Here is a 19,738-nt window from a genome sequence, read left to right as displayed (position 1 = left end):
ATGACAAGGGTAACTATGTCCATAATCAGTGCAACCAAATTATATTTAACATAAAAATAACAGAAACGGGGGTTTAGCATATACAAATCTAGAAAATCTAAATGCAATGGATTATTAACTTATGTACTGGGAAATAGGGAAGCAATTACAAGCTAACACAATTTTTTAAAATGAGATTAAACATTATTTTTTTGTTATTTATTTTATCGGTGCTACGTAGGGTCAATTACATACCTTGCTTATAGAATTGCAGAGCTTCTAAATATGTTTTGCGTGTTTTCTGATGAAAAATCAGACAGTTTCTAAATTAATTATATCAATACTCGTGTATTGAAAGTTCGTACTACTCTGGGATTTTAGTCTGCAAAGCATACGGGTACCCAAAGTTTTATGTGCGCGTTTTCTCATATTTTGACAACAATTTCAGGGACTTTTATTAAAGCTTAATTGAGGTTTTAAATCTTTCAGGATCTAAAAGATTCTTAAACAAATTTATAATGAAAGAATAGGTTGAAAGTAAGTGTAGTAGCGTAAAGGATAGCGTGCCTGCTTGCTGTCGGGGAGGTGTCAGGTTCGAGTCTGGAACATATCGCTTTATACTAGAGACATTAAAACATTCTGCTTCTATATTGCCTGATATTAATATTAAGAGTGTAGAATGCCTTGGCCTGTAAACTGACGCATCTCATTACCATTCACAGTTAGGACTTCTAGACAAGTGTTGTGCAATCAACGGGATGGTTGCCTGATGGAAGTTAAGTATCACATCCTTTCACAAGTGGATGATTCCCTAAGGTTCTCTAGATGATTTCTTAAAATCGAATGAGAATCCTGCCCCAATGAGATAATAACTAGATAGGGTTAAATTTGGTGCAATAGCATTATGAAATGCTTTTCTTAGAACGTTATAAGATTAAATGTTTATATGGAATCATACTTTATCTTAGACATATAAAAACTGCACGTTTATAAACTGTAAAGAAGCTGTTTATAGTTCCTATAAAAATGACCTCATACAATACAAATGATCAATGATAGGTCAATTCACAGACTAAATCACTAATGGCAGGCCAACATACATTTAATTGACCAATGGTAGATCAGTATTACGTCATATTTTATAGGCACTATAAAAAAGCTTCAATGTTGATCAAATGCTTTGATTATGTTATGGTGGTTTTAATTTTAAATCTGTCTATTTTTTATCCAAGGAGGGAGGGGACATTAGGATGTTTATTACACAAGTACCCAAAGTTTTATAACAACGATTTCTTATTCGTTGACTTAACAACCTTGAGGACTCATAGAATTTTGATTGGGTGGTTGAGTGTCCAAACGTTTCTACCAAAAATTGTAATTTGGAGATGTTGTAATTTTGTGTCATTGGGGATGTACATTAATTTATCGGCCATTGTTTTATCCCTTTAGATCCCTTATTTATGTATCTATCTATCCATCTACCTATCTATCTATCTACCTGTCTGATGGTTTAACAGTGAAGAGGCAAGGTTTAATATCCAATGTATAACCATTATCAGGTGTACAGGAATACTGACCATACTCGCTCACATCTTGTTTCAATATTTCACCTGAAAAGCATTATGTATTCCTTATTATAAAGTGTCTGTGTTTAAGTGTGTACCGATGACTCCTGCTAACCGCTGAACCGATATTGTTCTCCTTTACAAATATTTTGGGGGAGGATACTTACACCCTCCTTCGAAATAAAAATTTCGATACCTTTTGTTTATAAAGTAGGGGGGGGGGGGGGGTGAGGGAGTGCTAGGTGCCAGAAGCTTTGAAACAGTGAGTAAAATTGTCTAAATATAGAGCTGGAATTTTGAAACTTGGTACATAAACCTATTCCAAAAGGTACTATATCTAAATATATTCCTTAGGAGAATATTTAAGACGATTCAGCAAGTCGGGGACCGACCCCAGCGCGGCAGGTGGGTGGCTAGCAGCGGCTAAGTGCATTTTTCTAAAATTTTGTCATATATCAAGTTTTAGGTTTTTGAGTTTTGGTCCCCAACTTGCTGAATCATCTTAAATAATGTCCTCATGAATAGACACAGTGTACCTATTTAAGGAAAAAACATAAGAAAAAGCGATAAAAGTAAGTTTCTACATCAAAATAGATCAAAAAGGCGTAAAAATCCAATTTCCGCAGGGTATTCTTACCTAACCTAAAAATATTTAGAAATTTTTTTTTTCATTTAGTTGCAGTACCTATGTAGGACACACAGAAAACTGTCCCGAATTTGTATTAATTTTGAGGAACAAGACTCCAGTTACGTCATATTTTTCTTTCCCGAAAAAGGGAAGGGGGAAAGAAAAAAAAGGGAAGGGGGGAACAAAAAAGAGATGGGAGAAAAGGGGGTTTTCCCCATCTCTTTTGAAGAGATTTTCTTCCCTCCTTCCCTTTTTCGGGAAAGAAAAATATGACGTCACTGGAGTCTTGTTCCTCAAAATTAATACAAATTCGGGACAGTTTTCTGTGTGTCCCTATGTAGTACTAGGCTTCTGTACCAAGTTTCAAAATTCTAGCTCAATATTCAGTCCATTTTGCTCACGGTTTACAATCTTCCGGCACCTAGCACCCCCCCCCTTACATATAATTAACATATAATTAAAAATAAATCAAATAAGAGCAACAGTTTAAAGTTTCTAAGTAACCCTATATTTTATACTTGGGAATACAAAAATTCTAAAAGATTTTATAATATGGATGTATATTTGTTGGAGCCACTAAACTTTTATGATTGAAATAAAACTGAAATTATGAAAGTCATACTCTTGCAAATTTTGTGTTAATTGTCAGTAAATGCCAATAGCAGACGAAATTGTATAAGGTGTTCGAAGAAAGCAACCTTTCAGCCTATTTATTTTTTGTTTCAACTATTTCCCCCCCCCCCTCTCTCTCTCTCTCTCTCTCTCTCTCTCTCTCTCTCTCTCTCTCTCTCTCTCTCTCTCTTTCTCTCTCTCTCTCTCTCTCTCTTTCTCTCTCTCTCTCTTAATTTTCTTTTTTCTTTTTGCTCATTTTAGGCAAGAATTTATTTTCTTTTTGTCAAATTGAAAGAACAACTAAAATAATACTTTGTTTAAGCTTGATATTTGATTAAGCTTAGAAAGAATTACAGATTAGTGGATCCGTTTAACAACTTTACATCTAGACTGATTTTATAATATGATCCTGTAACATATCATTATCAGACTATAGATGACTATTATTCAACTGTGACACTTAGAATAAAGTTCTACTATAATAGAATACTATACTCGAGGATCTTGAAGTGGATCTTTTCACCGCCAATTATAGTTGAATTCATGAACACTGTTAGTTTGTACTAACCAATCAAGATTTTAAAAAGTATCAAAATATTTAAAGCCAACGATTGAGCAATGTAAAACCATGGGTAGCAGTATATTTTATAGTTTATTGTCCCCTCCCTCCCTCCCTCCCTCCCTGACTTTACTTCATATTTCTACTTTTCCAATAATCAATGTTTGGACCTCTAAGTTTTAATTTTATTGATGTAAATCAAAATTCTACATTTCTAGAAGGTAATATCTGAATTTAGTTGCAAAATTTTAATCTATAGAAAGGGTAACTTTGTTTATCATAATTTGGGTTGTACAATAGTTGTATATATATCAATTTATCTCCCAATTTTCTTATCCCTTCATGTCTCTAAAAAAAGGAATACAAAGAGGGAAAAATCTTTTAAAAGAGGATAAAAAAGGGAAAAAATGAGGATAAAAAGATAATATGAGAAGGGTAAATCTAGGGTAAAAAGAGATTACAAGGGACTAAAAAAAGGTTTTAATGAGTGTAAAACAATAATAGATTACAAAGGGGTAAAAAAAGGTTACAAGGAGGCTAAATTGACTAAAAAGAGGTTATATTAAGGGTAAAACGAGGGTAAAACGAGGGTTACAAAAAGGTTTTAAGGAGGGTAAAAAAGAGTAAAAATAGGACATTGTCCAAATCCTGTATAATTTTTGCTAGTCACTGTTTTGATCCAGGGGATAAAACTTTTAATTGCTTTAACGGAATTTTTCATTTCTTTACTTTTTGAGTCAGCTTTATTACGATTTCTCAGTTTTATCAGTTAATCCACATCAGAAGTCAAAGGGGTCAGTCTGTTTATATCAAACTATCGACTGTGCCAATATTCTTTAGGGGCTTTGTATTCGAAGGGAAAGGAAAAGACTTAAAAATAGCCAAGACCAATCCACCCTTAAACTAAAGTAAAATAGCCTAAAGCTTACCTTAAATGTAGTAATCAAAATCTTAGGCTAAAGACAAAAAAACATACTTCTTTATATAACAGGAGATAATTATAAAGCTTTGTGTAAACTGATTGGGCCTTTTGATCTTCTTGTTTTGTATTTTAATTATGACCTTTTTAAAAGTCAACTAAGCTATAAAAGCAGAGATGCACTTTTATATTACTGACACGGATGGACAAAGGTAGTTATTCTAATTGTTCATGGGAATCTCCCCCCCCCCCCAAAAAAAAAAATAAAGAGCCTATCAAGTTTTTTTTCCAAACAGGTATATGAGGAATTACATTCATACATATGGACAGAGGATATATTAAATGAATATTAGCTGCGACACTAAAAATATTTAAATCCTAGAGCTGACTTTGAAACTAAAAAAATTGGTGGGAAAAAAGTTTGGACGGGAACTATATGATATAATGTAATGGTTATTAAAAAGAATGGGCTAGATTAGACTATCTATCTATCTTTGTAGTCCGTCTATTTAGGTTATCTAGTGTTATAGATAGATAGCAATAGTCATTGGTTTTATATTATGAGATTTATCTATCTACAAATCTAGAATATAAAACCCGCGACCGTGGCTCAACACGTAGCGCATCCGAATCTAGGGCCGACACCGCGTCATAACTAAAGACGTTAAAAATGGTTCTACTGCTGTTATGTCAGATGCACGACATAAATAGTTAAAGTAGGGGGAATGCCTTGGCCGAAAACAGGCGCAACTCGTTACCATGCACAGTTGGGACTTCTCAGACAAAGGTAGTGCATCAGACAAAGTTGGTTGTCTGTTGTCTGTTACTTCACCTAATATCCTTGGGTGTTTTGACATAGAAAATTAAACATTTCTGTGTACGATACAATGGTAAGTACCATTTTATAAAAGTAACAGGATGTCTATTAGTCTTTCCGGTTCATACGAAAGCTCTCACTAAGCTCTGAACCGATATGATTCTCCTAAAAACTGCCCCTAGAAAAAAATGACTATATCCCATTTTTTTACTTTTTCTTTTAAAACTAAATTGAAAATGGGGGAGTGGGTCGACTTTTCCCCTCCCATCTCAAGTGACACTAAAGTCCTCTAGGGACGTGTAAATATAAAGTAACCGAGACCGATATTACCTGATTTTACTGATTTTACCTGTTTCATTGATCTTAATTGGTTTCTTTGACTTTTCAGGTATAAACTTCCAGCTGTATCTAGTAGCTGCTGGATTACTACTTGCCTGAAAAAAAATAATATTCAGCGCTCAATTTATTCTAAAATGTAGAAAGTTTTGCTTTTCATAACAGGTCCAACCCCGGCTTACATAAGCCTGTATAAGATATTTGAGTTCCTAGATATTTGATTTATTTGTTTTAATAACCCGATTGCCAATGATGCGTGATATAGCTTACATTTTACAATTTTATACTATTGTATAGGGGAGACTCACATAGGTCCTAGTATGGTTTTATGCTATTTCGATTCAAGAAATAAGTTTTTGGATGGATCAAATATAGAGCTAGATGCTATGTAATAGTAAAAAAGGACTATTATTCTTAATTAAATTTCGTAATATTGAGCTAGAAATAAAACTAAAATACACACAACCAATACAAGATTAAAATCAGTGAATATTGAACCAACTTTGTGATATTAATATTCATTGTCAATTCTTTTGTTATACAAAATCTGCTTGGCAAGATCCCCTCTACTCGTCAGTGGACTATATAATTCCACCCAACCTTTCTTTCAGTGACATAGTTGTTACAAAGAGGTATTTTGATAGTTTCTTTAGGCTAGGTTAATTTGTAAAAGGGGGAGGTAGGTTGTGTTAAAAATCCGTAAAACTGTGAGTAAGTTTTAATCAAAAGCGATTATTAAGTCTAACTGTTATTGAATATGCGTTTACATAATACTGTACTTTTTGTCAATATTAAGAACAGTTAGACTTAATAATCACTTTTGACTAGAACCTTACTCACACTTTTACGGATTTTTAACACAAACTACCTAAATTTATTTAAACAAGGATGACAACATCCATAAGAAGCGGGGCACAAAAAAATTATGGATGGTAAGATGATTGAAGGAAATCTTTGAAATCAAGAACATTATGAAACCTTTTATCTCAAAACCTTTCTCAATTATTTATTATTATTTTCTTAATAATTATATTTTGTAACACGACTGAGAGACCGATGGATAAAATAGGTTACATACTTGATGCTCATTGGTATAGGCAATATTCACAAAAATAACAGACGTTTATCCTGAATAACAGTAGAGAAAATCACATTTCCTCCATAGCGTTACGTACTTACTTACTGACTTGAGGATGGTCGGACAGACAGAGTTAATTATATAATAACTTTGCTGCTATAGAAACATTGTTCATATATAAAAATACTAGGAGGATGAGTGGGAGGGAGGGGGGAGGGGGGTTGTTTGGTTGTTTATAAGATTCTGCATAAATCTTTGGGACATATTTAAATCAGTACAACAATAGAAGGTAAGATTACTCTAATGTCTATCTATCTATCTATCTATCTATCTATCTATCTATCTATCTATCTATCTATCTATCTATCTATCTATCTATCTATCTATCTATCTATCTATCTATCTATCTATCTATCTATCTATCTATCTATCTATCTATCTATCTATCTATCTATCTATCTATCTATCTATCTATCTATCTATCTATCTATCTATCTATCTATCTATCTATCTATCTATCTATCTATCTATCTATCTATCTATCTATCTATCTATCTATCTATCTATCTATCTATCTATCTATCTATCTATCTATCTATCTATCTATCTATCTATCTATCTATCTATCTATCTATCTATCTATCTATCTATCTATCTATCTATCTATCTATCTATCTATCTATCTATCTATCTATCTATCTATCTATCTATCTATCTATCTATCTATCTATCTATCTATCTATCTATCTATCTATTTACCTATCTATCTTTCTATCTTGAAAAATCCGTTAAACAACAAAATTATGTCTAATTAACATACAAACAGACGCCTTTCTACTTTCGAACCTATCCTACAACATCATGGAATTACCTTTTTTACATTCAGACAAAAATTTTAGAATATAGTATACAGTACTTTAACTGAAAATTAAGCTTTGGAAACCATAATTTTTAAGGTCCTGCGGTCCTTTCGATTAATGAGAAAATTTTTTTTTTCGTGGAAAAGGCTAAACGTATGATATTTATATGTCTTAAAAATCTCGCTATTTTAGCGTTTTCTTGCTAATCTGAATGTGTCCCGTCTTGAAGAATGGCACCAAGTCTACACATGTATGTATATATTGACAAGAAAACCAATTTGGCTTTTCACAAAAAGGTGTCCAATTTGACACGGACAGATATACAGACCACACCAGTCTTTAATTAGAAACAAATAGTTTTTAGTCAGAATAAAAATATAAAACTTCAAAGTTGATTTAAAAAAAAAGGAATGAATTTTTTTTTATTAAGATATTATTTTAATTTCATTTTTAAATAAGACAGTTAAACAAATAATACAAAGCTATGCTTTTTTCAAAAATTTTACACTCTCTAGCCAATGTGGTCATATTGGTCCTAATAATTTTGGAATACTGATTCCTAGGACAACACAGTACAAATTTATAAGCAAAGCATCTCTACAATCAAGTCTTCAAAATGTAAGTATGTCCTTAAACGTATTCTGTAATTGCCAATTTGAAACAACTTTACTTACAATTTTGTTTAGTATTATACAACTTTATATCCTGCTTATTCTTTTCTGGCTCTCGACAATTTTTAATGTTATTTGTCTTTCAGTTTCAGAGCTTCGCTTGGATGTTGTCATCCTTGTTTTATTACTGAAAGATGGCCATCCTTATATTTTACAAAAAAATTCAATAAGCATCATATTTTGTCTAAGGAATGATTATATTAACCTTATTGTATTATCTTGATATGATTTAAGAAGGGTGTAATACAGATAGATGGATAGACATAAATAGATAGATATGTTGTATTTGACAGCTGAGATTAAGAGGACCTAGTCTGTGATCTTTTTGTCTAGTTGGATGGGTTACAATAATACCAAAAAAGCATAATAAATATGTGCGCTGCAAGATAATTGTGCATCAGACGTTAAAAAAGGCATCTACTGCTACAATGTCTGGCACGTGACACTAATAGTGATAGTAGGGGGGAGGGGTGCCATGTCCAATATTCAGGCGCATCTCATGAACAGGTAGGACTTTCAGACAAAGGTCATGCAATCAAAGGGTTGGTTTTCTGTTGGATGGTACTTAACATAATGTCCAATAGTTGGTGTTAGAGAATCGCATCCTATTACAAGAGGATGATGCTATGGCTTCTCTCTTATAATATAAGGAGATTCCCGCTGTAACGAGATAATTTGAAGATGAAAAAAGTCTTTCAAAAAATGAGGGATTATCCGTCTCTTTTATAAGGTTTTTTTCTCACTCCTCCTCTCCTCGTCTCTCATTTTTGTGACGTCAGAATTTTTTCTTGAGAGACTTTCTCCGTCTTCGATAATTGACTAGGTAAGGTAACTATGATTCATTTAGCCTTGATATACAAATTATAAAAACCTTACAACCTCATTTGTACCATACCAGACAGACCGATGGACTAAGTAATTTATAATCCGTATGCTTATTAAAACAGAAAATCTTCAACCAAAATTTCAGCTGCATATCTTGAATATTAGCTTAGAAAATCACATTTCGCTCATTCTATTTCTTACAGACAGACGGACCGACGTTTCGGATTTTAAAGTAGCTTCGAAATTAGGGAAAATGTTTACAAAATTGTGTCCCAACCTTTCTTGTGGATCTACAGATTTATTCACTAAATTGGCTTTCGGTGTGTTTTTCTGGTTATTTCCCACAAAATGTTTTCTAATACTGGAAACGCTTCCCCCTTTATTTTGAAACTAGCGGCTACGCCCCTAGAGGCCTAGTGGCACTTTGAATGTTTTTTTTATTTAAAATATCTAATTACAGAAATAATTGGTTTATGTTTCGTTGGAGTCTCTTTTTCGAGAGGGGTAATTTTTTTCTAGGGGCGATTTCTCCTGATAGGGTGGTGGTACCCTCCCCCAAAATAGTTATAAACCTTCCCGGGACTTATGAGAAGCTACCCTGTTAAGGAGAACCCGATCAGTTCAGCGGTAAGCGAGATCCTTCGGTACAAACACACAAACACACAGACATCCTGTTACTTTAGTATAAGGATACATATAATTTGGGAGTGGGGGAGGGGGGGGGGGTAGTTTTTCTATGCCCCTGGGGTGTGTGTGTGTTTTATAAATCATGCGGGTCATATATTTGTCCTAACCCTACAAATCTTCTCAATACCCAATATAAAACCTAACCTGAACTAAAGTAATACACAAACATACTAGCCCCCCTTTTTGTTAAATTTTTCAATTTGTTAGAAAAATATGGAGGGGGGGGATTGTGCTCAACAAAGAACTTTGAGGGAAGATGCTGTTTTTCTTGAATTGAAACCAAACTTTTTATAACCTGTTTGTTCGCTTATAATAAACTAGCGGCTTCGCCCCTAGCCTCTAGGGGCTTTGCCCCAAGAGGTTTGATCAACTTAATTTTTCGTATTTTAGATTTAAAAAGAAAAAGTAAAAAATTTTTTTTTTTTTTTTTGGGGGGGGGTATTTTCATTTTTTTGGGGGGGTTTGGGGTGTCCCACCCCCCAAGAAAATAGCTTAAAACCATCACAGAACCAGTAGGTATATTCCCTGAAGAGTAGAGCCCAATCGGTTCAGTGGTTACTGAGATCTTAAGCTTCAGACGGACAGACGGACAGACGGACAGACAGACGGACAGACATCGTTCTACTTTGTATTATGGATAGTTCTAATTAAATGTGACCAATTTAAAGTATAATAACCAGGCAAGGAGGGGCTAGTGGACTGTAAAATACACTGGTACCCAAAGTTTTAAGAAAATATTCTTTTACCTTCGAAAGTGTTATTAATTACTGTATAACAAGATATTGTTCAAATCATAACATATGAAAGTAAGATTTTTGTCTAAAGATTTCAATAACTATACCCAATCTATTGAGTTCTCATTTCTAAGGATGGTTATCTAATTTTCTAGTTTCTTATATGTAATTGACCTCGTTAAAAAGTTCTATAAAAAAATTTATGTATTTTTTGTTCATGCAAAAAAATACTAAGTAATTACTAATCAAACAAAAGAAATATATTTTTGAAAAAATATATTGTAATAACGTAACTAAAAAAAGCAATAGAACTAAAAATAACTTCACAATTTGTTAATTCAATGGAATATTTACATAAACTTCTAATCTGAAAATAGTATTAGTCTTAATGAAACAAGGAAGGCAACATCCAAAAGTATAGAAGCTTATAAATATGAAAAGTATAACAGCTAAGCAGATAGTAAGTAAATAAAAGAGAAGATGCTCATTGTCCATAGATCGGAATTTCAGACAAAGGTCGTGCAATCAAAGGGTTGTTTGTCTATTGTATATTATTTTAACAAACTCGCATAAAATTACAAGCGTATGATGCTCTGGCTTCTCTTTTTTCACACAAAAAATTTTATTACATATGTTATAAAACACATATTTTCTATATAAATTTGATGTACTCTAAAGCATTTCAGACAGACCGACGGACCAATAAAATTATACAGTAGATAATTATTACTTAATGGTAAAAATAGCCGTCTTGATCAAATATCAGCCGAATAATTCACATTTCCACTGTTGGACGAACAAACAAAATTAGTTTTAAAGTAGCTAAGCTTCAGAAAAGGACAACAATGAAATATCATTAGCCATAGTACTTTATGCATATATATTATCAATCAAAATAATTTTGATTTCTTATTGCAAATATTAATTCTATTAAAAAAATTATGGTCGCTGCTCGCTGGTGAGGCAAAATTATTTCTGTATAAAATCCTCCAAAATCACATAAAAAATTTACAAAAATGAAAAAAAAATCATAAAAGGGTTTTTAACATCAGATTTGTTTCACTTTTGAAGATTTGTGACTTTGGAGGATTTTTTACAAAAACAATTTTTTTAGAATTCACCTCAGTATATAACGTATGGTCAGTTTGGGACTATTTCAAACAAAGATGACATAATAAGCACAAAAAATTATTTTGATAGTTTAAGTACATGGTAATTAGAAAGAAAATGAAAATCAGAACCGTATCCTAAATGACAGGTAAGTAAACCAATTGAATAAATTTCTTTTTTGAGTTCTCTATAGACGGACTAATAGACGCACACGAAAAGTGAGTTAAAAAACAAGATTTTCAAGACATTTGATTTGATTATTTCGACTAATATTTTTTTTACCGTATAGTAATCTATTATCTAACTTTCCAATAGTTTTTTTTAATTATCTATCATTTATTACCTTGCATTTAAACTCAACTTTAGAGCCTACATCAGCGATGAGAGTTCTTTTAGAATCATCACACTGAGGAGCATCTGGAATAAATAAATTAGAGCTAGCTAATATTCATCAGTAATCGTAATTTGTAGATTTTATATATCAGGAGGTTTCTGACTATTTTGGGGTAGGTTAGCCACACTTTCCCAAGAATATTCGCCAATAGGAAAAAATGACCCCTTTCAAAAAGCTTCACTTCATCGTTTTAAACTTATTTTAAAGGGGGGGGGGGGTAGATAAAGAAAGTGGAGCTTCTTGGGAAATAAATACAAATTTGTTCGTTATTAATGACAGTTTGAATTTAGCAAAACATTTGATTGAATATAATACTTTTTCTACGGACATAAATTTAATCATTGTATTACAGACAAAAAATAAGAGCAAAATAAAATCGGGGTCTGTCCGTATGTAACGGTTAGCTTTTATTGTTAGTTTAAGCATATTAGAAAATTCCTATCCATTTCAAACTTTGAATGTAGATTAAAAGCCATTAAAAACAAACTGATTTTGAATTTTTTTTGTAGGATATCTTTATCCTATTCACATGATTTTTGCATTATTGATTCCTAGAACAATAAAGTACAATAATATACGCATGTCCATAATCAAGTTTAAAAAATGTAAGTATGTCCTTAAAAAGTAACCTAAAAAGTATTTTTTATTACATTTAAATACAATTTTGTTTAGATTAAAAATCTAATTATGAAGTTCTGATACTTTTTGTACCATCTAATTTTAGAGCTTCATTTTTATGGATGTTGTTATCCTTGTTAATATTATATTTAATGTAAGGAAAATATTATTCATTAAATCTGCTAAGAAAAGTGCAAGTATGTAAACAGGACCACAAAAACTTAATCTACCTCAAACTTCTTGTAAACATATCATAAATTATATTATAACATATTTAGCCACTTTCTCTCTTCGCCATTTTTTTATATCAAAAACAGTTATATGACAACATCCTTAAAAGCAAATCAAACGGTCAGACAAACATTAACAAATATAATGTGTGTTTAATGTTCAACATTATTAAAATCACTTTAAAAATTCCGTGTAAATCTTTCATATAATTAGTTAAATACTTACCTGATGCTTTATACGGACATAATTACATCTTAATACTTAATTATACAGATGCTTTACTTATGGTATAGTACCTTATTTTTTCATGAATCAATATTCCAAAAATCTAGGAAATGAGATCATTATATCCTATTAAAATTGATTTTAAAAAGTGAACTTTTTGGTGATGATTATAGAGTTTGTACGCTTTCTTAATTGTACCTAACAATACAGGAATGGAATTTCATACCAAGTTTCAAATCTACAAGACAATTGTAACAAGAATGGAGGACCTACTTATAGAATAGCTTCAAAGATGATAACAACTATATTTAGCTATAGAGTTATTCATAATAACGTCAATATAGTATTAAAAAATCTAAATGTTACACTTTTGATACAAAAAAAATATATTTTGTCTTTAAGATATTTTGAACAAAATTTGGAGTGATATTGTGGACAGAGTTGGCCAATATTTGAAAACAAACACCAATTTGGATCATGCCTAAGACAGAAGGGAAAATCAACGAAGAAAGGGTAAATCTAGTGCAAGGGCAAAATAAAATATCATTGATTTTATTTTTATATAGAATCATACTTTTTTGTAGACATTGTTAAGAAGCTGTTTATAGTGTCTATAAAAATGACGTCATACAATTCAAATGACCTTTGCTGATAGGCCAGAATGACGTCAATTTTATAGGCACTATAATAGCTCAAAATCAACAAATATAAACATACTTAGATTACTAATTTTAATCATAAAGATATGTATTATCGTCCTTGAAATCAAAATTAGAAAAATCAAGTGAATATGATATCTATATCAAATAATAAAACGTAATAAAAAATTAAACTGATAGTTTTAAAATCGACATACTGCCTTTCTGACTACTTTGCTTTTTAAATTGTAACTAGGAATTCTAGAAATCATGATAAGACAATCCTACATGCTTAAATAAAGAAAAAGAGCTATTTGTTTAGTATGGAGTATGGACACACAGAGTAACCAAACCTACGTATAGAAAAGCTTCGCTTTGTAAAATATTCTTTCGCTCTTTTATCGTGTTTCACCAATTTTGGTGATATACAGAATATTCATTGAGTTTATATTACATAAACGTTAGGTAAGATAAATCACTAAAGCTTTTATACAACCTTCTATAAGTTGACTGTTAATAATATCTAACTTATATTCTATATATGACACCCGTCATATTCAGAGACGTTTGAAATGAAAAGAAATGCCGTGGCAGTTGTAAAATTAGTTGCATATATAGATGGTCTCATTAAAGGTTTGAATGTCTATAGTTGCAAGGCCATGTAAAAAGTTCTGCATTTACGTTATTATAAACCAGGTATTAGTCAGATGGGGAACCTTTAATCTTTTTAAATTTTATCATTTTCTTATAAGTTTATCAAACACAACAGCTAATCTGATAGAGCAGATCTTGCAACTAAAAAGCGGAATACTTACATTTGACATCAAGTCTGATAGCATTGCTTTCCCCATCTCCAATCTTGTTGGATGCCGTACAGGTATACAGACCACTGCTATGCCTAGATAAGATAAGATAAGATAAGATGAGATAAGATGATATAATGTAAGATAAGATACGAACATTTTAGCATGATTGATATTACAAAATACAATAAATAACTATTAAAACTTCTGAATTCAAGTGTATAAACCACTTTGATTTTCTAAGGAAAAGTTGAAATATTATGATGTATTCAATTCATAAAGACATAATAAATTCTTATTGCAAACATATAATAATGCAAATCTATCAATAAGCAAAACTTTTGTAGAAAAACAATAATACAACCACAACAATAACATGAAAGTGCTTCAAGATATCATCTATATTGCTAAACTGTTTATTAGACAAAATCCTATTAATGTTTCATGCTCCCTCCTTTTCAGTGGAAAATTTTCAAGTAAGGAAAATTATGTACATTTTAAACTGCAAATTGTGATATTAAACTAATAATACAATCTGAAAAGAATCCACTGCCAATTTTATCGTATGTGTGACGTGTGTGTCTTGGAGTCCTGAGCAATCGGTAAAAGTGCTGGGAGAGCAATGTACTTTTATTATAGAGATTGAAACTTTAATAATAGTGGTCCATTCAATACTTTTAGATTCTTCTTTACAATGTGGTTTCTATCTACAATAATGATGTTTGTTTGTACTACATCAGGGATGAAAATATGAAACTTAAAAAATAAAATTTAACTCCAATTGTAATTTTCAACTGTTTAACTTTTTAGCTATTCTTTTTGACTGGCGTAAAATTATTTTTACTGGGCACTATCCTTGTTAGAAAAGCTTTACATTTCCTGGGGGTGTGAAGCTGCAACTTTAAGTAGCCTCACAACAGTTAAATAAACAGGCTAGCATATAAAACATCAATATTATACTTTATTCCTCAAATACAATCACATGTTTTTTTTTGTTGGCATAATGTGTGAATATTCTATATAATCAATGAAGTAAATGCATAAACCTTTATTTAAAATGATAAATTCACTAAGTGAAAAAGTCTTGATACTTCCCAGCTATTTATTGAAATATATTTCGGTGGACATTGCACCCTCATCAGTCTAAATGACATAAATCATATTAATTTAATTTACATATTAAAAGATAGGTAAAAATAAAGAAATTTGTAGATCTATAAAGGCAGAAAATGTTGCTAAAAAAAAAGAAGAAAATAATATGATCAACCTTGAGTTTAGTTGGATGTTAAAAGTAAACTGGATGGGATTTTTTTTTTTTTTTTTTTTTTTTTTTTTAAAATTTTAAAATTTATTTAAAATTCTTTATGTGTATTCATATAAATTATGCCTGATTATTGGCCAAAGCATTCCACTCATTCTTATATTATTAACATAAAGTAGGTACAGTTCAAAATCCTTTTATTTAATGAACACAACTAGGATAAGATAGGAGCAATCTATTTAATATTTTTTATTCTATTTGCTTAGAAATGATTAAATTCTGTTATATTGTGTGGGCCACAAGCAAATATATATATATATATATCTATTAGTTTCAGCTAGATTTGATTCATAGTAATTATATTAATAGAAAAGTAGCACAGGTTGGTTCATGTTAAATTTTAGAAAGTTACACAATATTAAAAGATGTTTAAAGTTCAAAAGTTAAATATATGCTTGCGTAAGAGCAAAATAAAGATTGGACAATTTAAGAAAATAATTTAAAGCTTTGTCAATTCAAAGTTTTTTCACTCTGTAGTAGATTAGCAGTTATTCATTTACTTTTGTTTCTTGTAATCATACCCAACATGAGCAAATGCCTGGGCACCCAAATATATATTGTTTATATTGTTGCATCTAATTGTTGAAAATGAGGCAAAGGTCAGAATAATATTTACACTGCTTGTGTGTCATGGTTTCTAATATAACTTTCAAATGGATATTTTGAACATTTTATAGTTTTTTAATTAGAAATATTTTAACATTATAATTTTTATGAAGAAGCCAATGGGGAATAATGTTCCTCCCCCCCCAAAAAAAAATATTTTTTACATATTATTGCTAGAAACATTTTTTAACGGGATTTGGTGTAGATTGATTTTTCTTAGATGGAGTTGTTTAACCCCCTTCCTCCTAGTAGTTAATTACATATACTGTATTTATTCTGAACTAATAATGATCAATAAGACAACATTTAGAACGCATTTTATTAGTCCTGTTTTTTTTTATCAAATGTTAAAATGTTTTTGGCTTAATATTTTAAAAGCTAAGATTATCATATATTCAAGGTATTCAATCAGAAAAAAATAAGTACTTAAACCATAGACGTCCAAGGGGGGGTAATGGGGCGATTAACCCCCCCATTTAAAATTTACTCCTACCCTGGGGTAGCCGTAGGCACCCCAAACCATTAAGGAGGGGGTATTTACCCCCCAAAACAATTTTGGGGGGGTAAATACCCCCCCCAAAATAAAAAATTCCTAATAAAATTTTTGTTGCGCGCTTCGCGCGCATTTTTAATACTAAATATTTAATAAAATTTAAATTACCCCCCCAAGCTATTTTTGCCCCCGGGGTAAAAATTTGGGGGGGGGGGAATATATCGGCGCGCATTTTACCCCCCCAAATACGAATTACCCCCCCCCCCTTAAAATTTTTACCCCCCCCCCAAAAAAAAGCTTGGACGTCTATGTCTTAAACAGTAATTTTTATTTCTATTTACAAAATATGGTTTATTCTCCAAAGAATAAATTAGGAAAGTTTTATAGGTGTATATATTGACTAAAATAAAGGTTAGATTTACCTTATTTATCATTTTCCTACCCTATATAGTGATTTCACTTTGAAAACATCATCTATTTATCCTTGATTTTAAATGGATCAACTTTATCTGTAAACTAAACTGCTGACCTCAACTCAAACTATTTCAAAGTAAATACAGTCATGGTGCCCCACCTCTAAAATCATCCTTACCCACATTGTGATAAAATAAAAAAAAGTTGGAGATAAACTTACACAGGATAATTCTTAACCTGTTGTCTATGAGTATAAAAAGATCCCTCTCAAAAAGAATTTCAAGACTACAACAAGATTTTTTAGTCCTCAAGGAACAAAATGACAATTTATATTCTTTTATTCTGAATTTTATCAAAAAAAGTCATTTAGAAAATTTCTTTAGAGTACCTAAAGGAAATTTTTATAAAATGATTGTGCATTTATTATCAGCTAATAAAAAATTTATTTAAAAAAAAAAATCGTGGCTTTCTTAATTGAAATTTTTAGAGCAGGACAATTTGATATATACTTTAATTTTTTTAATACCTATTTTATTAGAATAATTATGATAAAATTGTTTTATTAAAAACCGCAACTTATTTTACACTTAATGACACTGTGTTCTAGGTGGAATGATTGAAGCCACTTTCAAGTAAATTTGGTAAGACAAACAAACAACAGAATTTAAAAAGGCCTTAACTAGATCAACCTAAGATTATTAACTCCTATTTTTTTTATTTTTCAATTATTCAGTATCAAATTTACTTCAATTTGTACTCAAGCAGAAGGATTTATATTGTAAATTCATTATGATAATTTGGTTAATTATAAATAACAAAAATAAAATAGATATCAACCGAGAAAATATTTACCCCAGAGTCATTAACTAATCTTATAAAATAGACAAACATGTGAATGTCCATCCCAATGATCAGGATAAATCTAATTTGAGTTTATACTTAAAAGACAGAACTTCAAAAAAATAAAAAATATAAAAAGCATTTGATGATTGATTGTGATAGCAAAAACTATCAACTTGCTTTGGTTTTAACTTGACATATTTAGTCATTATATTAGCAGGATACCTCTACCTCTCTCTCATCAAAGGTGCAAAACAGTTGGCATCACTTAAGTGTGGAAATATATTTGATGTTCATTGCTAAACCTCTCAACCTAAGAAGTGGCATTACACAATTCTCACAATGGCAATTAAATTGCCAGGTATTACACAATAGCTAGAATGGTACTTTAATTGCTAGCTGGAATGTAAGGATAATTGCCATTGCCAATGTTAAGGTATGTAATTACTTTTAAAGACAAAATAATTGATTTGTTTTTATAGGTTTTACTTATTAGCAATATCATATAATTAAGCTTTTATAACTCAATATTTTTTCTGGATTAATCATGCAAAAACAGATTTTAATATGTACTTTTTTATAAAATAAATTTAGCTTTCTTGTATTTCATGCGGTAAATTTATACTTATCTTTTAATCAGTAGCTAAAATGTTTATTGAGTGATGATTTTTTAAAACCTATATTAAAACCTGTTGATCACTATAAGCAAACATTTAAAAATGGCTTTTTCATTTTTATTTAAAGGTTTTAATTTTAAAATCTACAAAAGTTGCAACAAAATTGGTTATAATATCAATTTATTTTTATTGTTACTGAGGGTTTATTTCATAGTACAAAATAATTTTTTTAATAAAAAAAATGACAAAAATTTAGAAATTCTATAGAAGTTAAAAGATTTGTAAGAAAATTAGAAATTAGAGTTGATATATAATACTACAGAAGATGGAGAGTAACATAATTAATCTTTAAGAGATTCCTATAGATCTTTCATCTATAATACAAAGTAGCTTGATGTCTGTCCGTTAATCTGAAGCTTAAGATCTCATTAACCACTGAACCGATTGGATTCTACTCTTCAGGGTATATACCTATCAGTCCTGTGGTGGTTTTAAGCTTTTTTCTTGGGGGGTGGGACACCCCCAACCCCCAAAAAATGAAAATTTACCCCCTCATAAAAAACAAGAAAATGTTTTCCTGCTGGGTAGGTGCGAAAATTTGCGATCCGTTCTGCTGGGTAAGTAATAGAAGATGTAATTATACCTCTTGGGGCAAAGCCCCTAGAGGCTAGGGGCGAAGCCGCTAGTACAATTATAAAACAATAAGAATTGTGGAAATATACTTTAGATGATACAATTAAAAAAATGTTAGGCCTTCTCATAAGTTAGGGTTTTCTTACTTAATTATAAAAATAAATTTAATATAAAAATGACATGAAAATAAAAACATTTTCTGAAAAGGTTGTTCTTCTAGCTAAACAACGTAAGAAAATTACAGCTGTTTAAAATTTTTAAGTGAAAAAGAACCTAAAAACAAGGGTTGTTAAATAAAAGGGGAAAGAATATGACTCTGACTGACTTATAGCCGGATATACTTTATTAAACAAAGGACATGCCTAAAGTTTGTTAGCCCCCTGGGCTTTTATAGAAGCTGAGGTAATAGGTCCAGAAGTGGGCCAGACTGTTAAGAATTAAAAATTTGTATAAGATTTTCTTAATAATTTTGTTAAACTATTTATGTTAAAAATTATACATTTCAATTACACTTCTCTGGAAATA

At 30.8% G+C, this 19,738-nt stretch overlaps 1 protein-coding gene across 1 annotated transcript in view; it reads right to left on the bottom strand.

Moving 5' to 3' along the window:
* LOC145332904 (uncharacterized) overlaps positions 1–19,738 on the bottom strand; it is a 122,227-nt gene that overhangs the window by 66,387 nt on the left and 36,102 nt on the right. Inside the window, exons 7-10 of the mRNA XM_080178008.1 lie at positions 14,302–14,384; positions 11,724–11,797; positions 5,429–5,513; positions 1,478–1,589 (exon numbers count right to left, since the gene is read on the bottom strand). Coding sequence (XP_080034134.1) covers positions 1,478–1,589; positions 5,429–5,513; positions 11,724–11,797; positions 14,302–14,384 — 354 coding nt within the window. The remainder of the gene's footprint in view (positions 1–1,477; positions 1,590–5,428; positions 5,514–11,723; positions 11,798–14,301; positions 14,385–19,738) is intronic.

The sequence above is a fragment of the Acartia tonsa genome, chromosome 11 (assembly GCF_053477335.1).
Source record: "Acartia tonsa isolate MP-2025a chromosome 11, ASM5347733v1, whole genome shotgun sequence".
NCBI classification, from domain to species: Eukaryota; Metazoa; Arthropoda; class Copepoda; order Calanoida; family Acartiidae; genus Acartia; species Acartia tonsa.
The sequence above is the reverse complement of the archived record's forward strand: the minus strand, read 5'-3'. Positions and strand labels throughout refer to the sequence as shown.